This window comes from Hylobates moloch, unplaced genomic scaffold (genome assembly GCF_009828535.3).
Source record: "Hylobates moloch isolate HMO894 unplaced genomic scaffold, HMol_V3 SCAFFOLD_8, whole genome shotgun sequence".
NCBI lineage: Eukaryota > Metazoa > Chordata > Mammalia > Primates > Hylobatidae > Hylobates > Hylobates moloch.
In genome coordinates, this window is record NW_026652283.1 from 10,996,250 (window position 1) to 11,019,228 (window position 22,979).

At 42.6% G+C, this 22,979-nt stretch overlaps 1 protein-coding gene and 1 pseudogene across 1 annotated transcript in view; one reads left to right on the forward strand and one right to left on the reverse strand.

The window, feature by feature from the left end:
- Positions 1-22,070, reverse strand: part of LRP6 (LDL receptor related protein 6) — a 156,287-nt gene extending 134,217 nt beyond the window's left edge. The window contains exon 1 of the mRNA XM_032159641.2: positions 21,707-22,070. Coding sequence (XP_032015532.1) covers positions 21,707-21,761 — 55 coding nt within the window. The 5' untranslated portion in view covers positions 21,762-22,070. The remainder of the gene's footprint in view (positions 1-21,706) is intronic.
- LOC116472694 (ubiquitin-conjugating enzyme E2 variant 1-like) lies at positions 106-4,074 on the forward strand (annotated as a pseudogene).
- Positions 22,071-22,979: the final 909 nt, after the last annotated feature.

The window sequence follows — 22,979 nt, forward strand, 5'->3', positions numbered from 1 at the left end:
TATAAACTTTTACAAAAGGCAAACTTTTGTAAAAACACAAAGCAGATCAATGGCTGTCTCAAGATAAGGAGAGAAGGTGCAAAAGAATGAGGGGGAGGATTAACAATGGACATGAGCAAACTTTTGCAGGTGATGAGCTATATTATCAATAATAATGATGGTTTCGGAGGTGTAAACATGTCAAAACTTATTTTACACTTGACATAAGCAAAATTTATTGTCTATCAGTTATACCTTAATAAAACTGTTCCAGCTTAGTAAAGCTATTTTATTCTGTTCTATATTACTATTAAAATGACCTTTGAAAAGACCCGAAACTAAATATAAAGACAATCTTACAGAAATAACATTTAACTTTGAGAAAGTTGAGGCTGTTGGGAGTGAGGTAGTATAAATTCCATGTTTTTTGGTTTTTATGAAGTATCTATTCCAAGCTTCTGACATTTACTTTCCTAGTATCAAGCAACAATTAAAAATCTAGAGCACTACTGTCCTACAGAACTTTCTGTGATGATGGAAATGTCCTCTCCACTGCGTAACACAGTACCACCAGTCACACTCGGCTATGGAGTGCTTAAAATGTGGCTAGTGTGACTATGAAATTAAATTTTTAATTTTATATAACCTTTTTTTTTTTTTTTTGAGACAGAGTTTTGCTCTTGTTGCCCAGGCTGGAGTGCAATGGCACGAGCTCGGCTCACTGCAGCCTCCACCTCCCAGGTTCAAGCAATTCTCCTGCCTCAGCCTCCTGAGTAGTTGGGATTACAGGCGCCCACCACTATAGGTCTGGCTAATTTTTTGTATTTTTACTAGAGGTGGGGTTTCGCCATGTTGACCACGCTGGTCTTGAACTCCTGGCCTCAGGTGATCCACCCGCCTCAGCCTCCCAAAGTGCTGGGATTACAGGCGTGAGCCACTGCGCCTGGCCCCAATTTTATATAATCTTAATTCATTCCAATTTATATAGACAAGTGTGGCTAGTGGTAGTATTGGATAGCACACATCTAGAGGCTGGAATGCAGAACATAAATGAGGCAGCAAAAGTAAGACCAAGCCAGGCACGGTGGCTCACGCCTGTAATCCCAGCACTTTGGGAGGCTGAAGCGGGAGGACTGGTTAAGCCCGGGAGTTCAAGACCACCTTTGGCAACACATGGAAACCCCATCTCTACAAAAAAATGAATTTAAAAAATTGGCCAGGCATAGTGGTGAGCGCCTGTAGTCCCAGGTACTCAGGAGACTAAAATGGGAGGATCACTTGAGCCCAGGAGTTTAAGGGCTGCAGTGAGCCTGGGTGACAGAGGGAGACCCTGTCTCAAAAAAAAAAAAAAAAAAAAAAGTGAGTTGTGATGCAATTATCTACATGATCTTCTTTCATAATTACTTACCAAAGGCCTATAACTGTGTCATCTGAAGCCAAGCCCAACTACCATTTAGAAGTAACCATTCCCCCTTTTTCAAGAAATTACTCCAATCTCAAAAAAGTATAAGAAAAAAGTGATGTTTACACTAATTTATAGATTGTGTCTGTCAAATAGTTATAAACGTATACTATTTTCATCTATAAGTACAACATAAACTTCCCTAACTAAGCTTAAATCCAACTTTCTTAGTCAAAAACAAACTGGCAGACAGCTTTTTTAAAAAGTGGCTAACCAATCTTTCTGCTTATTCTATCTGCTGCAGCTATTAGCAAATTCATAAATTTCCCTAACAGAGTCACTTTTAATTCATTTCAGGCCTTCACACATCACACTGATTTATCAGTCCCCACAGAGCCCACTATACTGAGTCTCTCATACTATGGGCCAAATATAAACATCAGAAAAAAGGTCCCTACAGTGAAGGATACAATGCTAAGTGCTGCATAAGGCTAAGGAATACCCATGAAACACTCAAAATTTAAAATCCAAGAGTGATAATCATCTAATATTTACTGGGCACCTTCTTTATGACACTATCCTTGGAAAACTATATCAAAGCTATAGGATATTAGGTGGCAGCCAAATGTCTTTCATTGCTTTCAAGTCAAACTTTAACACTTCTACATGTACTGAATATTTTTGGTCTACAAAATCCAAAACACTTTCTAGTCATTTAAGGCCTCACAAGCATTCTGAGTCTCTTCTCCCTCCTGAAAACGGGTGAAGGCGGCAAAGTTAATCTTTTTAAAGTTAGTAATACTAGTTACAATTGAGGATTTGTAAAGGACTGTACATAAATCTGCTGCACATAAACCACACTATTGAAAGGAAATCCCAGGGTGCATCCTGTCCAACCACCCTTCTGATGCTTGAATACTTTCTATTACATTGTCACCAGTATCTGTTCAGCAACATATTAAATGGGATATCTGATAGGTATTTGATTTGTAACACTGTTTTTATCTACCAAAGAGATACACTGGAACCACACACTTGCTCCCTGGAACATGCCAGTATCTTCCATTCCAGAGAGCTTACTTTCTGACTGCCTAGTATTTAGATAACCCAAATAATCACCATCAGTTCTCTTTAGTGGAACACTCACAGTGCTCAGGAATCCTTGTTTTCCTTTATTAAATGCCTGGGAAACTTTCTCTACCAGCCTTTCTAAGCCTTTTCTACTTTTAAAGACTAATTTCCATGCCCTGAATCCTTTATCCTCAGATCATCTCATAAAACAATCTCAGTGAAGCAGGATACAAGGTACATGTCATACATCCCCAACATCTTAATTTATACCTCTCAAAATTTTCTCTCCACCCATCTTCCCTTACCTTGTCCTCAGTCTCAAATGACAAGATGGCCTTCCTACTAAGCCCAAAGCAATACCTTCGGTTCAGCCTCCTTACCACCTCTCTACAACTTTGCTCTATCAATTGTTCTGTATTTCTTGTATTTTCAATGGTTTATGCCAGGTTCCTTGCTATTGTTTTGTTTTAATACCCCTAACCTTGCTACCATCAGAATAATTGTATTTCTACTAACTGCAAAATCTTATAACATTGGTATATATACTTCACACTACCATTCATTAGCTATTACTCTTTTATCTAACTTCCTACCCATCACTCAACTGCAAGTGCTTTCTCTAAATCTTTATAACCAAATCCAGTGGTCTTTTCTCAGTCTTTATTCTTTTTTTTTTTTTTTTTTTTGAGATGGAGTCTGGCTCTGTCGCCCAGGCTGGAGTGCAGTGGTGCAATCTCAGCTCACTGCAAGGTCCACCTCCCGGGTTCCCGCCATTCTCCTGCCTCAGCCTCCCGAGTAGCTGGGACTACAGGTGCCCGCCACTACGCCTGGCTAATTTTTGTATTTTTAGTAGAGATGGGGTTTCACCGTGTTAGCCAGGATGATCTCGATCTCCTGACCTCATGATCTGCCTGCCTCGGCCTCCCAAAGTGCTGGGATTACAGGCTTGAGCCACCACGCCCGGCCTCTCAGTCTTTACTCTTAACACTTCTAGAGCAGTCAGTGCTGCTGACTATATCCCTACCTATATAGAATGTTCTCCTCATACACTACTACCTATTTTTTCTTGTTTGTCTTGTTTCAAACCTTCCACTTCCTATATATAGGTATCCTAAGACTCTCTGTTGTTCCCAAATGAAAGAGTATAAAAAATTAAAGTTCACAAGCAACAGCGACACAAGGTGGCAGCCACCACAGGCTCGGGAGTAAAAGTCCCTTGCAATTTCCCACTTTTGGAAGAACTCAAAGAAGGCCAGAAAGGAGTAGGAGATGGCAGTTAGCTGAGGTCTAGACAATGATAAAGACATGACACTTACAAGACGTACAGGGATGATAATTGGGCCTGCAAGAACAATTTATGAAAACTGAATATACAGCCTTAAAATAGAATGTGGACCTAAATACCCAGAAGTATCCCCCTTTGTAAGATTTGTAACAAAAAATTAATATGAATGGAGTTAATAGTTCTAATGGATTGGTGGACCCAAGAGCCATATCAGTGCTAGCAAAATGGCAGAATTCACAGCACCAAAGTTGTCCTGCAAGAGCTTTGGCGCCTAATGGTGTCTAAAGAAAATATGAAACTCCCTCAGCCACGTGAAGGACAGTGTTACAGCAATTAATCGAAAAGAAAAACCACAGGCCCTTCCCCTTCCCCCTCATTCAATTTAAGCAGTCTTCATTTTCCACAGTAGAAAATTTTCTAGATACGTCTTGTAGTACTGGAAAGGAAGCTCCCATTCAAAGGAAATTTATCTTAAGATGCTGTAAAACTAATTTTTTGTCCATTTGAAATATATAAGTTGTGCTATAACAAAAGGAAGGAAGGAAGGAAGGAAGGAAGGAAGGAAGGAAGGAAGGAAGGAAGGAAGGAAGGAAGGAAGGAAGGAAGGAAGGAAGGAAGGAAGGAAGGAAGGAAGGAAGGAAGGAAGGAAATAAATTAAAGTTCACCTGGTCAACAAGCAATTCTATGCAGCTAATTTCCAAAACATTATCTCCAGTTCTGTCCCTCTAACTTTTTGCTGGCCATCTCTACCTCCCATTAAATTAAATTCATCACCTTTCCCCCAAAACAACAAAATCCCTCACCAGTCAATGGCACACAATTCTAACCTTACTGGCATGCCTTGGAGCCATCTTTGAGCCCCTCCCCTTTTCCCCTAGTCTGACAATTACTGTCTTGTTGACTCTTATTTTACAAGCATGTCTTTAAATCTGCCTCCTCTTCTCCATTTTCAGAACCACTATCCTATTCTAGACCTTCATGACTTTAGGCCTAAAATATCCTAATAGTAATTTATCTCAATATTTTCCCTTTTCCTTTTCTACTTCTAATACTTTTACTTTAGCCAACTCAAAAGCCATTCTGATTCCCCTTGCCTAAATTTACATAATGCCTCAATACCTCAGCCTTCCACCATGACTTCTACCTAGGTCTCTAAATTAATCTTTTATAGTCTCTGCATCACACAAACAGGTTTCAAAACACGTAAATTGGGAGTACATCACACCCATCATCGCAGAGTATTCATTTTCCTACCTACTCCATACTTCTCTTTCTCCCAGCATGCAAGTCCTTCAAGGCCAGAGTCAAACTTTACCGACTCTGTAACCCTTTCTAATTGACTCAGCTTTACTTCTTTTAATCCTTAGTCTTTAGTACTTACATGATATTAGCTGGTTTTTTTTTTTTTAAGCATACTTCCTACCTCTAGGATCTCAGCCCTTGGAAACAAGAACCATACCTTATAACTAATTTTTATCACCAATGCCTACTACAGTTCACTGCACACAGAAATATCATATACATATTTACTAATATTTTGGGGGTTTTGTTTTGAGACGAAGTCTCACTCTGTCACCCAGGCTGGAGTGCAGTGGCGTAATCTCGGCTCACTGCAACCTCCAACTCCCTGGTTCAAGAGATTCTCCTGCCTCAGCCTCCCAAGTAGCTGGGACTACAGGCACCCAACACCACCCCCAGCTAATTTTTGTATTTTTAGTAGCGGCAGGTTTCACCATGTTGGCCAGGCTAGTCTCGAACTCCTAACTTCAAATGATCCACCCATCTCGGCCTCCCAAAGTGCTGGGGTAACAGACGTGAGCCAACGCACCTGGCTTGACTTTTTTTTTTCTTCTTCTTCTTCGTGTTTCAAGATGGAGTTTCGCTCTGTCACCCAGGCTGGAGTGCAGTGGTACAATCTGGGCCTAATGTAACCTCCACCTCCCAGGTTCAAGTGATTCTCCTGCCTCAGCCTCCCAAGTAGGTGGGATTACAGGGGCCCACGACCACACCCAGCTAATTGTTTTGTATTTTCAGTAGAGGCAGCGTTTTGCCATGTTAGCCAGCCTGGTGTTGAACTGCTGACCTCAAGTGATTCGCCCATCTCGGCCTCCAAAGTGCTGAGATTACAGGCGTGAGCCACTGTGCCCAGCCAAAGCCGGCTAAGATTTGATGGGTTTATTTGTAAGATGTTTTTAACTGCTTATCAAATATTATAGTTACGTAAAACTAGATTTTAGTTTTCTCTGTTAAAATGACGGATTTTCTTCAGTTATTAGTCTTTTTGTTTTTTGTTTTGAGATAGAGTCTCGCTCTGTCACCCAGGCTGGAGGGCAGTGGTGGGATCTTAGCTCACTGCAAGCACCGCCTCCCCGGTTCACGCCATTCTCCTGCCTCAGCCTCCAGAGTAGCTGGGACTACAGGCGCCCGCCACCATGCACAGCTAATTTTTTTGCATTTTTTTTAGTAGAGACGGGGTTTCACCATGTTAGCCACGATGGTCTGGATCTGCTGACTTCGTGATCCACCCACCTCGACCTCCCAAAGTGCTGGAATTACAGGCGTGAGCCACGGCTCCCCGCCCATTAGTCTGCTTTTAATAAAGAGGTTATTAAAGGTTTTCCTTCGCCTTCTGAATAATCTCCACAGAAGGCAAAGATTCTGTGTCTTACCAGAATTTCCTGTGCTTAATGCTGACTTTAGCATGTCCTTAATTACTTAAAACTGTATTCACACGCTTGAAAGGGTAAGGTTCTTCACCATCGCGTTACTTCCCATGCTTACTTTTTTCAATATTTTCTTTAAGAGACAGGGTCTCACCCTGTTGTCCAGGCTGGAGTACAGTGGCACAATCATGGCTCATTGCAGCAGCACAATCATAGCTCATTGCAGCCTCAAACTCCTGGGCTCAAACGATCCTCCTGCCTCAGCCTCCTGAGGAGCTAGGACTACAGGCATGAAATCTTTTGCCAGCTAATTTTTGTAGAGACAGGATCCCACCATGTTGCCCAGGCTGGTCTCAAACTCCTGGCCTCAAGTGATCCTCCCATCTTGGCCTCCCAAAGCACTGAGATTACAGGCATGGGCCACCGCACTGAACTAAAATCTTTTTTTTTTTTTCCGGTCACTTTTGGTTAAATATGTAGCCAAGTATTTTTTTCCACAGTGGCCCATGATCCTATTTAATCAAATGTTCAAACCTCCTAAATGATGCCTTTTGTACCAACAACTGTCTTTGAGATTTCCCCTAAGGGGCCCTAGAAAATCAAAATTTCCTTTACCTTGTAAAAGAGAGATGTTAAAAAATAATAGTTTATTTGATCAAACGTTATGGGTCATATGGAAAGCACTGTCAAAGCAAGAGAGGCTTACCCTCCCTAAGTTAAATTTGTATAGGTAAAATGTTATGAATAGGGATATTTTGGAAGTTCTATGAAGGCATAAAGCTCCTAGAAATTCATCAATGCCCTCATTGTCCATGTCTATTAATCAGAGTTCTGGTGCTGCTTTGCCTGGTATTAGACAACAGTATAATGTCATCAGTGATAATTTTAGGGATTTTTTTTCCTCAATGTTAACTTGGTCATAATTTGACTTCTTTAATTTGAATATAATATCTTCTAGGTTGGCTAATGGTTCTCAGTTAAGAATTCACATCATTTATTTATGGAATGATATTATATAGAAGTTAACGACCTACTCCAGACTGCTAAATCTTTTTCCTTGATAATCTTGATACATTCTTGATATACTCTCTCTCTCTCTCTCTCTATATATATATAGACATTCTTGATATACTCTTGACATATTCATGGTCCATTACATCTTAGGATTATACGTCTTTAGATTTTCTCTCTGCAATGAATATATTCATCTATATTCATAAATGACATGTACTAGCCACTCTTCTTTAAAATAAGGTTAATCGGCTAGGCACGGTGGCTCACACCTTAATCCCAGCACTTTGGGGAGCTGATGCAGGTTGATACCTGAGATGAGGAGTTTGAGACCAGCCTGGCCAACATGACGAAACCCTGTCTCTACTAAAAATATAAAAATTAGCAGGGCATGGTGGCGCGTGCCTGTAATCCCAGCTACCCAGGAGGCTGAGGCAGGAGAATCACTGGAACCCAGAAGGCAGAGGTTGCAGTGAGCCAAGATTGCACCACTGAACTCCAACCTGGGCGACACAGCGAGACTCTGTCTCAAAAAATAATAATAAAATAAGGTTAATCATTATGCTTATAGATATGCTTTTGTCTAGCACTTTTTTGGGTTGATTTGATTTTAGTTTGCGTGCCACAAAAATCAAACTTCCTTGTCAATTTCATTATCTTTTTCTAACAAATTTTCATAAGATCTTTCACTTTTCTTTTTTATTATTATTATACTTTAAGTTCTAGGGTACATGTGCACAATGTGCAGGTTTGTTACATATGTATACATGTGCCATGTTGGTGTGCTGCACCCATTAACTTGTCATTTACATGAGGTATATCTCCTAATGCTATCCCTCCCCCCTCCCCCCACCCCACAACAGACCCCGGTATGAAGTTCCCCTTCCTGTGTCCAAGTGTTCTCATTGTTCAATTCCCACCTATGAGTGAGACATGCAGTGTTTGGTTTTTTGTCCTTGCAATAGGAGATCTTTCACTTTTAAGATTATCAGTAATAGTTTAATCATCACCATTTTAAGTCTTTTGTCATCTACAGATAGTTTTCTGTTTTACTCTAATGCTTCCCTGAAAGAACTTGCAAATCAGCTACAGGCCAGAGTGTACTTGTCTTCAATAAAAAAAGGGCTATGGGCCAGGTGTGGTGGCTCACGCCTCTAATCCTCACACTTTGGGAAGCTGAGGTGGGCATATCACTGGAGCCCAAGAGTTTGAGACCAACCTGGGCAACTTGGCAAAACCCCTTCTCTACAAAAAAATACAAAATTAGCTGGGCATGATGGCACACACCTGTGGTCGCAGCTACTAGGGAGGCTGAGATGGGAGGATCACTTGAGCCCAGGAGGTCAAGGCTGCAGTGAGCCAAGATTGTGCCACTGCACTCCATCCTGGGTGACAGAGTGAGACTCTGTCTCAAAAAAAAAAAAAGAAAGAAAAAGAAAAGTGACTATGCCAGGTAACCTGAACACAAGCTTCTGATGGCATCACTTAAGTAACTGAGACCACACCAGTGGACTGAGTCAGGATTTCCAAACAGCTAGTAGAGAAACAGATGGGTTCGTGAGACTGCTAACACAGATCCAGCAGAACGAGAATTAATTACATAGGACTGAATAAACTGATGAAGGATGATTATGGGTTTCGTTCAAAATATTGCTGATGCCTTAGTGTCCTATTTTCTGGATATAAGGAACCCCTTTCTCTTTTCTCTAAAGCTATCTATAACTCACAACAATTTAAGGAGACTATGCTTTTGTAAACCAAAATAAACACTTATCTTTTTCTCCCCCGTCTTACTCCTCCAGAATTCGAAAACTCTTATTATTTTTATTTTCATGGCAATATAGTTATTTGCAGAGGTTCAATGAGTCTGCCTCCTAGCTGGAAACATTACTTATGCAACCAAGGCTTTGACTGGAATGCCACATTTGAAAATATTCATTTAATCAGGTATGACCAAACACTTTTAAGTTACAGTTCACTTTATGAACCAACGCTTACAGTCCTCTTAGGAAAACTGGCCTGGTAACTGGCTTACAGAGTTCCCAGCCTTGCAGGTGAATTAAGCAAGATCACTTCCCATCAGGCTCAAAAAGCCTAAAATATTTTGGGAACTTCAAGACAAGAATTCACCCAAATTTATAGGTATTGCAAGTGAAACCTGATGGTCAGTTCTTGACTTACCTTTATAGTCTCAAGAGGCATTTTAAAGTCCAATCAGATTCCTTAAAAAAACTTTCAGCAAGGCAATATTAAAAGACCTATTATATGATAAATTACTATTCTTGCTACACCTATGTAAATAATCAGGCCAAATCTAATGAGATCAACTTCTCAATGAGTCTTATTCCATTGTCAACAGTGACTGATTTTGTTTTAAACAACAGGGAGACTGACCAGTGCACATCACAATTGCCCATTACTTACTCATTGACTTGGCTTGAATAAACTTTAGTCAGGATTCTCTTCTCCCCACAAATTCCTAAACTTTGGCTTGCCCTAAGCTTAAGAAAGTAGATGCACAACTTCTTCCCTCATTCTGACCATCAGCTGACAGCAGGAAAAAAAAAAAAAAAATGCTTTGCAGTTAAATAGTCCTGGTCATGCAATCTGCTCACCCCTACCTATTTGGCCCACATTCCCACAAAGTTCCTGCTAGCTCTGCTTACTTCTCCTTTCTATAAAAGAAAAGCCTGTTTCGGTTTGATTTTGAAGTGTATTGCAGATCCTGTAGTAAGCACGTCCTTCTACTGCAAAAATCGTTTCAAATAAAGTCTCTCCTTACCTAAGTCTAGTTTTGTTTTTGCTTTTGGGTTTGGTCACTTTTTTTTTTTTTTTTTTGAGACAGAGTCTCACTCTGTCATCCAGGCTGGAGTGCAGTGGTGCAATCTCGTCTCACTGCAACCTCCACCTACCAGGTTCAAGCAATTCTCCCTCCTCAGCCTCTCAAGTAGCTGGGATTATAGGCACCACCATGCCTGGCCAATTTTTTTGTATTTTTTTGTAGAGATGAGGTTTCACTGTGTTGTCCAGGCTGGTCTCAAACTCCTAAGCTCAAGCAATCCTCTGCCATGGCCTTCCAAAGTGCTAGGATTACAGGTGTGAGCCACTGCACCTTGGCCTCAGCTTTATTTACAGCATAAGTACTGTGACAAACTACCTATTTGCAAATGCCAAAATTTACATTAATATGTATTTCCCTCTATCAAAGTCATCAGCATCTCTTTCAAAACCACAAGAAGGCCCAGGTAAAATTAGGTACATACAGAAAGTCCTGCATGAAAAATTACTGTCCAGAGTACAAACAATCTGGCCTTATTCATCTTTCTGATTTATAAAACAAAGGAGTTGGCTCAGGTAATTTCTAATACCTCTTCTATTTTCTTACTCTAGATATGAATTTAGTAAAAAGATTTAACTGCGACAGGACGACTGACAGGGCTATTCAGAAACACGAGATACTGGTGAACTACTTAGTGCTTCTCCAGCAGAAAAACAGGAACTTAAAGTATTTTTTAGGCCAAGCGCAGTAGCTCACGCCTGTAATCCCAACACTCTGGGAGGCAGAGGCAGGTGGATCACCGAGCCCAGGAGTTCAAGGCCAGCCTGAGCAACATGGTGAAACCCCATCTCTACAAAAAATACAAAAACTTAGTTGGGAAGATCACCGGAGCCTGGGAAGGTCCAGGCTGCAGTGAGCAATGATCGCACCACTGCACTCCAGCCTGGGTGACAGAGACACCAGCTCAAAACAAACAAACAAACAAACAAACATAGGCCAGAGTGGTGGCTCATGCCTGTAATCCCAGCACTTTGGGAGGCCGAGGCGGGCAGATCACTGGAGGTCAAGACCAGCCTGACCAACATAGCCAAACCCCTTCTCCACTAAAAATACAAAAATTAGCCAGCACGGTAACACACGCTTGTAGTCCCAGTTACTCAGGAGGCTGAGGCATGAGAATCACTTGAACCCAGGAGGCAGAGGTTGCAGTGAGCAGAGATTGTGCCACTGCACTCCTGCTTGCTTGAAGCAAGACTCTGTTTCAAAAAAAACAGATATTTTTTAACATATCAAAAGCTGAGATTCAGAAATAATTTCTCAAGGTAAAGACTCCAATAATCAAACCCACACTCATTTGAAAGTATTTAATATATCCATACAATGGATTACTCAGCCATTAAAAGGAATGAAGTACTGACACATGCAACATGAATGAACCTTGAAAATGTGCTAAGTGATAGAAGCTAGACACAAAAGGCCACATATTTTATTCCATTTATATGAAATATTCAGAATAAGCAAATCCATAGAGACAGAAAGTAAATTCATGGCTACCAGAGGCTGAGGGAAGGGAGAAATGGGAAGTGTATGGGTTTTGAGGGAGCAGGGGATGATAAGCGTTCTGGAATGAGATAGTGGTGATGTTTTACAACCCTGTGAGTATACCAGAAGCCACTGAATTAGACATTGTAAAATGGAGATTTTTACTGTATGTGAATTATATCTCCAAAAAACTTGGTTTAAAAAAGTACTTGACAGGCCGGGTGCAGTGGCTCACACCTGTAATCCCAGCACTTTGGGAGGCCGAGACAGGCGGATCACGAGGTCAGGAGATCAGACCATCCTGGCTAACACAGTAAAATTCCGTCTCTACTAAAAAAAAATACAAAAAAAATTAGCCGGGGGTGGTGGCGTGCGCCTGTAGTCCCAGCTACTTGGGAGGCTGAGGCGGGAGAATGGCGTGAATCTGGGAGGCAGAGCTTGCAGTGAGCTGAGATCATACCACTGCACTCCAGCCTGGGTGACAGAGCAAGACTCCATCTCAAGGGGAAAAAAAAAAAAGTACTTGATAGAAGGGGCTTAATGAAAAAAAAAAAAAATGGGGGAAAAAAGAAAAACCCCATAAAAAGGAAAAAAAAAAAAAGTACTTGATAGAAGGGGCTTAATGAAAAAAAAAAAAAAGAAGAAAAGAAAGAAAAAAGTACTTGAGGCCAGGCATGGTGGCTCATGCCTGTAATCGCAGCACTTTGGGAAACCAAGGCAGGAGGATCACTTGAGCCCAGGAATTCGAGACCAGTCTGAGCAACACAGTAAGACCCTGTCTGTACAAAAAAAAAAAAAAAAAAAAAAAAAAATCAAAAATGAGCCAGGCGTGGTAGCACGTGCCTATAGTCCCAGCTACTCAGGAAGCTGAGGCAGGAGGATCGCCCAAGCCCAGGAGGTCCAGGCTGCAGTGAGCCGTGATAGCATCACACCACACTCCAGCCTAGGAAACACAGTGAGACCCTGTCTCAAAAAAAAAAAAAAAAAAAAAACTAATTGTATTAGTGCAAGTTATATCCTAAAACCAGAAAACACGTTACATAGTCTACACCTCGAATTCAATCTCAGATATGAATATGCTGATTTTCTAGTAGTCTATTTACATATCTAATCTGTGCTAAGAAATCTTTATTTATTTTGAAAGACAGGGTTTTGTCTGTGATATAGAGTGCAGTGGCATGATCATGGCTCACTGTAGCCTTGAGTTCCTGGGCTCAAGTGATCCTCCTGCCTCAGCCTTCTAAGCAGCTGAAACTACAGGCATGTGCCATCGTGACTAGATAATTTTTTAATTTTTTATAGAGATGAAGGTCTTGCTATGTTTCCCAGGCTGGTCTTGAACTCCTGACCTCAAGTGATCCTCTCGCCTTGGCCTCCCAGAGATGGGATTACAGGTGTGAGCCAGACTAAGAAATCTTTGTAATCGTTACAAATTTATAATTTAACTATAGCTAATGAGCAACTGAGTCAAAATACAAAATGGCGTTCCAAATAAATGTCATAAAAATTCACACTTTTTGTTTTTTTTTTTTGAGACGGCGTCTTGCTCTGTCGCCCAGGCTGGAGTGCAGTGGCGCAATTTCAGCTCACTGCAAGCTCCGCCTCCCAGGTTCACGCCATTCTCCTGCCTCAGCCTCTCCGAGTAGCTGGGACTACAGGAGCCCGCCACCACACCCGGCTAATTTTTTTTTTTTTTGTATTTTTAGTAGAGATGGGGTTTCATCGTGGTCTCAATCTCCTGACCTTGTGATCCGCCCGCCTCGGCCTCCCAAAGTGCTGGGATTACAAACGTGAGCCACTGCGCCTGGCCAAAAATTCACATTTTTTTATATTACTTTAAATATAAAATTTACTATGCTCAGTATGTGCAAACCTCTGGTACATGGTGCATATAAAGGGGAAAAACATCTATTCTTCAAAAACTTTTCATCAAAGAGCTATTTCTGCATTAGCATAAATCTAGAAGGTTACAAATAAAGACAATATAATGTACAGCTAAGAATCCATGGTAATGAAGTTCACTCGTCACCTTTCTCAGACTTGCAAAATATAGTATCTTTAAACTGGATATATGGATATACAGTACTTAAATTATACGTACCAATAAAGCTAGTCAATAGTGAGGAAGACTCCTATCCCTTGTAGTCCTTTACTTGTAGTTTGGGTCTAGTAGTGATAAAACAATGACTAAGACCATTAGAGAAAATAGCCTCCTGGTCAAACAAATATAATTTGATAAAGGTAGGTTTCCAATATTTGGGTGACTATTTTCTTGGGGGGAAAAAAAAATGACAGCCGTGCGCAGCGGCTCACACCTGTAAGCCCAGCACTTTGGAAGGCCAAAGCAGGTGGATCACCTGAGGTCAGGAGTTCGAGACCAGCCTGGCCAACATGGTGAAACCCCATCTCTACTAAAAACACAAAAATTAGGTAGGCGTGATAGTGGGCACCTGTAATCCCAGCTACTTGGGAGGCTGAGACAGGAGAATCACTTGAACCCAGGAGGCAGAGGTCACAGTGAGCCAAGATCATGCCATGATCCATCTCAAAAAAAAAAAGACTACTGCTGGTCATGTTATTTTTATTGAGAGTCTCATCAATAACTTTAGGCCTGGTGTTAAGAACTTACATAACTTAATGTAGTTTTCTGCCTAAAAATATAATTTCATTTTGCATCCCCAATCTCCTCCTGAAATTAGTTCCAAAATATTTAAGCACTTATACGAGGTCCTTCCAAGCAAGATATCACAGAAACTACAAGTTATGATACCGCTAAAAGGATCACAGCATCAAAGTATCAATAATTTTCACCGAAGAGTCCAAGCACATTTTAAATTTTTCTAGCCTCACACCCGAACAGCTTGAACCTTTAGTGAGAATACTCACTGCCACAAACATGAACAGCTTGAGAAACAAAAGCATATGTTAATAATACCAAATAACCTTGTTTCCTTGTATTTATGTACTGACAAATTGTATTTTAAAATAAATAATTTTAAGAGCAAACAGCCTGTTCTTAGATTGCCTGGTCTGTATATTTGACTAAATTTCAAAGTTACTCATATAAAACAGTGTTTTATTCACTGAAGTGAGGCTTACTTTACAGAAGATAAACACCCTTATCCAAAGTGAAAACATGCAATGCAGAAACTCAGTATAGCATTCAGCCATCCTGCAGAAAGAAATCCACCAACTGAATAATTGTTGTAAACAAATAATGCAATTTCTCAATTAGATGTCTTGATAAAATTATTTTGCCCATACTTAACTCTTTAATAAGTATCACAATCACTTGAACTGTCTGTTCTGTAGCTTATTTATAATAATCATCACCTAAAATAGTTAAGGCTGCAATCCTTTAGAAAATAAATTTAGGCCAGGCGCGGCAGCTCATGCCTGTAATCCCAGCACTTTGGGAAGCCGAGGCGGGTGGATCACCAGGTCAGGAGATGGAGACCAACCTGGCTAACATGGTGAAACCCCGTCTCTACTAAAAATACAAAAAAAATTAGCCGGGCATGTTGGCAGGCGCCTGTAGTCCCAGCTACTCGGGAGGCTGAGGCAGGAGAATAGCGTGAACCCGGGAGGCGGAGCTTGCAGTGAGCGAGATTGCACCACTGCACTCCAGCCTGGGTGACTGAGCAAGACTCCGTCTCAAAAAAAAAAAAAAAAAAGAAAAGAAAAAAAATTTAGTAAGTGTCATTCCATTTTATATCAAACAAAACAGAAATTGTCATAAGTATTTCATGGAGCTTTTATTTCAGTTGCAGAAGAATCAAAAAAAATTCCAAAACCACTGGCCTAAAACTGTCAACTGCCAAAAACAGTGCCCAGGACATAGCGACACTTAAAATGTTTTACCAATCTTTCCAGAGTATAATGTTTCTTTTAATTTGGCCATCTTAATAATAGCAACCATTTATTCAATGTCTACTATTGACTGTGCATTGTACTACCCCTTTACAAACATTTCATCAGTTCTCACAGAAGTCTTGTAAGTTATATCCTCACCTAACAGGAAAGGAAATAACTTGTCCAAAGGAACACAAAGTGGCAGAAGAGTTTAACTTGGCCTGTTTAACAACAAGCCATGTCTTTCTGCTATAGCACCTTCTATATAATCTTCTCTAAATATAAACTTTCAATAGAATTTCTATGATGAAAATGATCTTTCTCAGAGTAGTTACCCACGGCCTAAATAGCACTAAACATTGTTTTTCCAGTATGCTCAAAATATTTAAACAAAAAATATATGTTCTCATAAAATATTTTCCATTAATACATCCCTTCCCAGAATCTCCTTTGATATTTAAAAGTCTTTTCTGACAGCCAAAGCATATATAAGGACACAGTAGTTCAGTACAGCAAATGGAAAAACTTCCAATTAAAGCAAAGAAAAAAACTTTTAAAAATTGAACCATGGCCAGGCGCGGTGGCTCACGCCTGTAATCCCAGCACTTTGGGAGGTCGAGGCTGGCGGATCACGAGATCAGGAGATCGAGACCATCCTGGCTAACACGGTGAAACCCCATCTCTACTAAAAATACAAAAAAGTAATCGGGCGTGGTGGCGGGCGCCTATAGGCTGAGGCAGGAGAATGGCGTGAACCCGGGAGGCGGAGCTTGCAGTGAGCTGAGATCACGCCGCTGCACTCCAACCTGGGCGACAGAGCGAGACTCTGTCTCAAAAAAAAAAACAAAGGAACCACAGGAAATCACTATTAGCCCTTCTGATAACAACAAGCTAAAACCTTAAAATTTAATAACCAGACAAATTATTATTTAGCCAAATGAGCAAACCTGAAGCCAGGTAAGTAAACAGGAATGACAGTATCAAATTAACTATATGAAATTGTCATCAAATATCCATGTAATACATGACAAGTTTGGAAAACAATAGGTTAAACAAAGTTAAAACCGGTCTCTTTACCTCAGGACTTTTCAGAACCCTTAATGTGTTAACATCAATTCTAAACTCCAAATAAAGTGTACAGAGATTACCCAAGGTTACACAGCAAATTTAGAACCATAACTTAATTCTCATGATTCCCACTCCAAAATTTGCTCTACTTCCCCAAGACTTTATAACACATGATTTTAAAGGAAGAAAAGGATCACTTCTACAGAAATACAAGATGCAAAACATCAGTGGTTTGTTCCAACAATATTTACCACCAGCCCACCAAAACAAAAAAAAAAGTAACAAAGAATTTTTATATAACAAGCCTCCTCAAAAACAGCTACAAAGGCCAGGCGCAGTGGCTCACTTTGGGAGGCGCCTCCCAACACTTTGGGAGGCAGAGGTGGGTGGATCACCTGAAGTCAGGAGTTCGAGACCAGCCTGACCAATATGGTGAAACCCCATCTCCACTAAAAATACAAAAATTAGGCCAGGCACAGTGGCTCACACCTGTAATCCCAGCACTTTGGGAGGTCAAGGCGGGTGGATAACTTGAGGTCAGGAGCTCAAGATCAGCCTGACCAATATGGTGAAACCCCGTCTCTACTAAAAATATAAAAATTATCCAGGCATGGTGGTGTGCGCCTGTGGTCCCACCTACTCAGGAGGCTGAAACAGGAGAATTGCTTGAACCCAGGAGGCAGAGGTTGCAGTGAGCTGAGATCATGCCACTGCACTCCAGCATGGGCGACAGGGTGAGACACCGTCTCAAAAACAAAAAAAATAAAAAAATACAAAAACTAGTCAGGCGTGGTGGCAGGCACCTGTAGTCTCAGCTACTCAGGAGGCTGAGACAGGAGAATTGCTTGAACCAAGGACGCAGAGATTGCAGTGAGCCAAGATCACACCACTGCACTTCAGCCTGAGCGACAGAGCGAGACTCCGTCTCAAAAAAAAAAAAAAAAGCAAGTTAAGAAATACTATTTCACAGATTACACATACCGATGGTATTCCAAAACCTATATTCTTACCAAAAATACTTCCAGTAGAAAATCAGATATTATTTTTTCTCATCAGTACCCAAATGGAACTAAGAAAATGGTAAGGATGGCAACCTAAACTGTGAGGCCCATTAGATTAGGAAACACATTGTTTTACCCACCATCAGTACCAGAGGCTGATATATAGGAGGTATTCCATACATATTTGCTAAAAGAATGAATAATAAATCCTTGCCCCATCTTTAATTAACGTACCTTTATTAAATTACAGTATCTCTGAATCTGAGTTTCCCCACTTACAAATAAACTGGTGAGGCTCAAACGACCAAGATCCCTTTCACTTTTAACAATGTGTGAATCTGGGCAGGGCGTGGTGGCTCACACCTGTAATCCCAGCACTCTGGGAGGCCGAGGTGGACGGATCACCTGAGGTCGGGAGTTTGAGACCAGCCTGACCAACAAGGAGAAACCCCATCTCTACTAAAAATACAAAAAAAAAAAAATTAGCAGGGCATGGTGGTGCATGCCTGTAATTCCAGCTACTCAGGAGGCTGAGGCAGGAGTATCGCTTGAACCCGGGAGTGGAGGTTGCAGTGAGCCGAGATCATGCCATCACACTCTAGCCTGGGCAACAAGAGCAAAACTCTGTCCAAAAAAAAAAAAAAAAAAGAATGTGTGAATCTGGCCGGGCGTGGTGGCTCACGCCTGTAATCCCAGGACTTTGGGAGGCCAAGGCGGGCGGATCACGAGGTCAGGAGATCGAGACCATCCTGGCTAACACAGTGAAACCCCGTGTCTACTAAAAAATACAAAAAAATGAGTCCCAGCTACTCAGGAGGCTGAGGCAGGAGAAAGGCGTGAACCCGGCAGGGAGAGCTTGCAGTGAGCCGAGATCACACCAATGTACTCCAGCCTGGGCAACAGAGCAAGAATCCGTCTCAAAAAAAAAAAAAAAAAAGAATGTGTGAATCTGCACCTGTAATCCTAGAACTCTGAGAGGCGGGGGTGGGAGGATCACTTGAGCCCAGGAGTTTAAGACCATCCTGGGCAACATAGCAAGACCCTGGCTCTATAAAAATTTAAAAGTTAGCCAAGTGTTACGGCACACAACTATGGTCCCAGCTACTTGGGAGGCTGAGGTGGGAAGATCACATGAACACAGGAGGTCCAGGCTGCAATGAGCAGCGATCATGCCACTGCACTCCAGCCTAGGCAACAGAGCAAGACCCTACCTCCAAAAAAAAAAAAAGAAATTCGTGAACCTGGCCACCTGGCCAAGCATGGTGGCTCACACCTGTAATCCCAGCACTTTGAGAGGATCACTTGAGGCCAGGAGTTGGAGACCAACCTGGGCAACATATCAAGACACCCCCACACCAACCCCATATCTACAAAAAATTGGGGGCATAGTGGCACGTGCCTATAGTTCAGAGCTTTGGGAGGATGAAGCAGGAGGATCACTTAAGCCCAAGACTTTCAGACTGCAATGAGCTGACTCGGTGATGAAGCAAGACTTTGTCTCTTCAAAAAAAAAAAAAAAAATTGTGAACGTTATACAAATTAAATCTCAAATCATGAAAGCATTTGAGGATAAGTCCCTGAACAAGCAAAAATTATAGCAAAAAGTAACATTAACAAGGCACTTCCTATTATTTCATTTAAAACACCCAATAACCCTGCAAACCAGTCAGGTATCATTATCCACACTACCAGTAAAGAAACTGTGACCTAGAGAAGTGGACTAGACCAGAACCACAAAGTTATGAAGTTGTGATGCTTGGGCTTTAAATCCAAGATTTTAATATTGAAATTCCCAAATCTTTCCTTTATACCTTGTCGTGATGACAGAGATACGGTCACAGCACTAACAGTATTCCCTGGCTTTCTGCTACCAATTCAACAGGGCTACATACAGGACAGAAGGTCTCCCAGACTCTCACATACCCCATCACACCCAGCCAATGTTAAAGCTCCAATTGTTTGTGGGGGAAAAAAATGACCTAAATGCAACAAATCAATCAGATTTTTCTCCTTGGAGCCCAAGGTTGACTAAATATCTTTACTATAACAGAAGATGACATTCTCAAAGAATGAATTAATTCTAAATTATGAACAAAAATCTTTTACATCAAAAGGCAGTTTTACTTCAAATAATATGTACTCACAGCTAAGTACAGTACTGTTACATATTAGAAGACCACCTTACACCATATTTTGCCACATTTAAAACGAAGAGCTCCACTTCTGAAAACTTTGCTAGTGGAAACGAGACAATTTAAACTATTACCTCTTCCAGGTCCTGTTACATAAACAAGTGCAACCTATCTAAATTCCAATAATGAACAAACCCAGCTCTGGTCTCAAAGCTGGTGTTAAACAAACGGCATTTACATCACACACTTCTCCAAGAAATACAACTAGACAACCAGAAACATCCCAAGTTGTAAGTTTCCCCACGACTCTAACCAATCAGCTGGTTCTCATATTTGTCAACCCTATTAACCTTGTCTTAAAATATATACATATTCTTATGTCAAATACAGTTGTTTCTAACAGCTACAGCAAAACCCCTTTCAATAGAGTATGCCATAATAAAATAAGTATATACTTATGAAACCTCTCCAGTACATAACACTTCATTAAAATTTCTGCCACAAAAATCTAATGGGCACTACCTTTTCTAGGGTTTACACGTGGGAAAACTTTGTAATATGCTTAGAGTATCAAGTACAAGTAATATAACATGCAAACACAATGCTGCATTACTACAGAGTAACTGAAGAAAGCATTTCTCCTCCTCCAAAAAAAAAAAGTCAGTCATTCTCATCCAAAATACACATACGCGGTACACACAAAAATATACACCTGTCACAGACTATTAGTTACTATTAGTGTTCTGTAAACTTCAATTAGTTTGGAGAACTTAACAAAAGTTTAGCTTGTTAACACCTAAAAATCTCCGGCGACCAGCGGTCACACGCCTGAAAAGAACTTATCATGAACGCCAGTGAGAACTTTAACAAACCAAAACTACAAGCCACCGTATCGAGCAGTACTTAAATTCCTCTGCTGGTAAATGCTCCACAGCCATCACTGCCATCTCAGGTTCAACACTATGTAGTTTGAGAAGAGCTGCCGACGGGCCAGTCAAAAATCTTCGTGAACTGTCACAAAAGTCACAAAGCATGTGTCAGCTTTGCAGTCCAATTCAAAACCTCATAGTACCATCGAATTCAGGCGATTCCCAGAGCAAATTATCTCGAACAGCCTATGCAATTTACCAAAGTGCCAAGCAGTCCCCAGGGGTGCGGAGCAAATTATCATTTTGGTCCCAGGACCGGCTCCTCTTCACACGAGGATAAATTTCCCTACTTAATGCCAACTGTACACTTGCATACTCCGAAAATAGGGGCAAGCCGTGAATACCAGAGGTTACAAGGGCAATGTTTTATTTTATTATGGGCTGAAGCTCAGAAGGCTCCCAATGCTGAAAAGCTCGACCTATAACCCCGGAGTCACTTTCCAACTGCGCTCTCACCCAGGATCATTATATCCCAAACGGAAGCCAATCATTACCTGTAACAAGGCCTGGAAAAAATAGCAAGAGGGCTTTAAAAGTTCACCTAAGAAACACCGAAACGGAGTGGGGAGTGGTGGGTGGGGGGGCTTCGATGGATAAGGCCACCTTAAAGCATCTCGGACTCAAACATTTTAAAAGCCAAAATACGTACAAAGACCCTTTTCCCTGGGAGACCCCAGGCAGAGAGAGGCACACAGACACTCAGTCATCCCGACAGCATGGGGTGCCAAGGGTTCCCTAAGACCAGCAGCCGGGATCGAAGCTCCGATGTGTCCGGGGAAGGTCTGGGAAGCCAGGCCAGGTCCGCATTGTGGCCGGGCGGTGCGCGCAGCCCCTGCTCCCGGGCCCCTTTCTCTCCCCCTCCCCACGACCAGGCCTCTCCCCGCTCCTCTCCCCTTCTCCCTCCCTCCGTCCCTCCCCTCCCCCTAGACACATACAACAAGGCCACCTCCCCCCGAACCCCACCAACTTTCCAATGCCCCCACTCTTCCCACCTCTCAGGAGCACACAGAAGCTGCAGGCCAGGAGGCTCCTCAGGACGGCCCCCATCTTCCCTTCTCGCGTTCTCTTCTCTCACCGGCGAGGGGTGGCCAGAAGAGGGGGAGGCGAGGAGCCGGGGCGGCCGCCGCAGCGGCAGGGCTGCACGCTCATGCTTCCCAGCTTCCCAGCGAGAGAAGAAAGAAAGGGGCACGTCAAGGTTCCGCGCGCGCCGCCGCCGCCCTCTCTACCGCGCCGCTCGGCCCCGGGCTCGCGCGACGCCAGCGTCTACTTCCATCCCGCCGCCTCCTCCCCCGGCGCCCCGCTTCCCCCGCGCAGCTCCTCATTCAGCCTCTGCCTCGCGCAGCGGCGCAGGGATACGGTCGGCGCCGCCTCCTAGGGCCGCCGCGGCCGTGTCCCTGCGCGCAACGAATCCCCTCCGCCGGCACTGCCTCCTGTACGGCCAGGGAAAGGAGTCGGCAACCGCACGCACGGCCTCTGCCTGAGACCCTGGGAGAGGTTCTCGGCTAGCAGAGGCGAACTGGGAGGGAAGGCCTCCTCCCGGTGGCGCATTCCAGCAGGATTCTTTCCCGGACAAGCCGCTTCGGTCCTCCCGGCGGAGGGCGTGAGGCGACGTCGAACAACATTGGACCCGGCGTGGTCGGGACTACTTTCTGCGGCTCGGCCGGGCAGCCGTCTTCCCCGCTCTTTGTGCGGCCGCCGCCGGCAGGGCCAGGTGGGGCTCCGGTCTCGCGCCCCCAGCCACCTGTGACTGCCCAGCCGCGGTGCACGCGCGGGGAGCCACGGCGGATCCCGTTGCGTAGTGATCAGCTCCGTCTTCGGGGTTGGAAGTCGGTTTCAGCATCCTTTTTTTGGGAGGACGGAATTTTTGAACGCTGTTTACACCGGCTTTCAGCGTGGATCTGGTGAAGGATATTAAAACGCCAATTCAAAACTGAGATTGTTGTTTTTCTCCCGCCTTCCCAGAAATACAGACTGCCCCCAGAATTAAGCCCTACCAGCTAAAGATTTCTAAACTGGCAGATAAAATTCCAAGATAAATGCCTCAAAACCTAAGAGCAAAGGGACAATTGGACAAGACTATTTAGGATTTTACAAGTTGCATATAATAACGAATGTTTGGCATGCTTTGATTATCAATTCTCAGCTTGAGAAGGAAAAGATTCCCCAGAATCTCAGACTGTGCACAGCCTCTGCTACTCCCAGTGCACTGGGCATTCAGGAGTAATGGCCCAGACGCCCCCTGAAATCACCTGCCAGGCTTCCGTC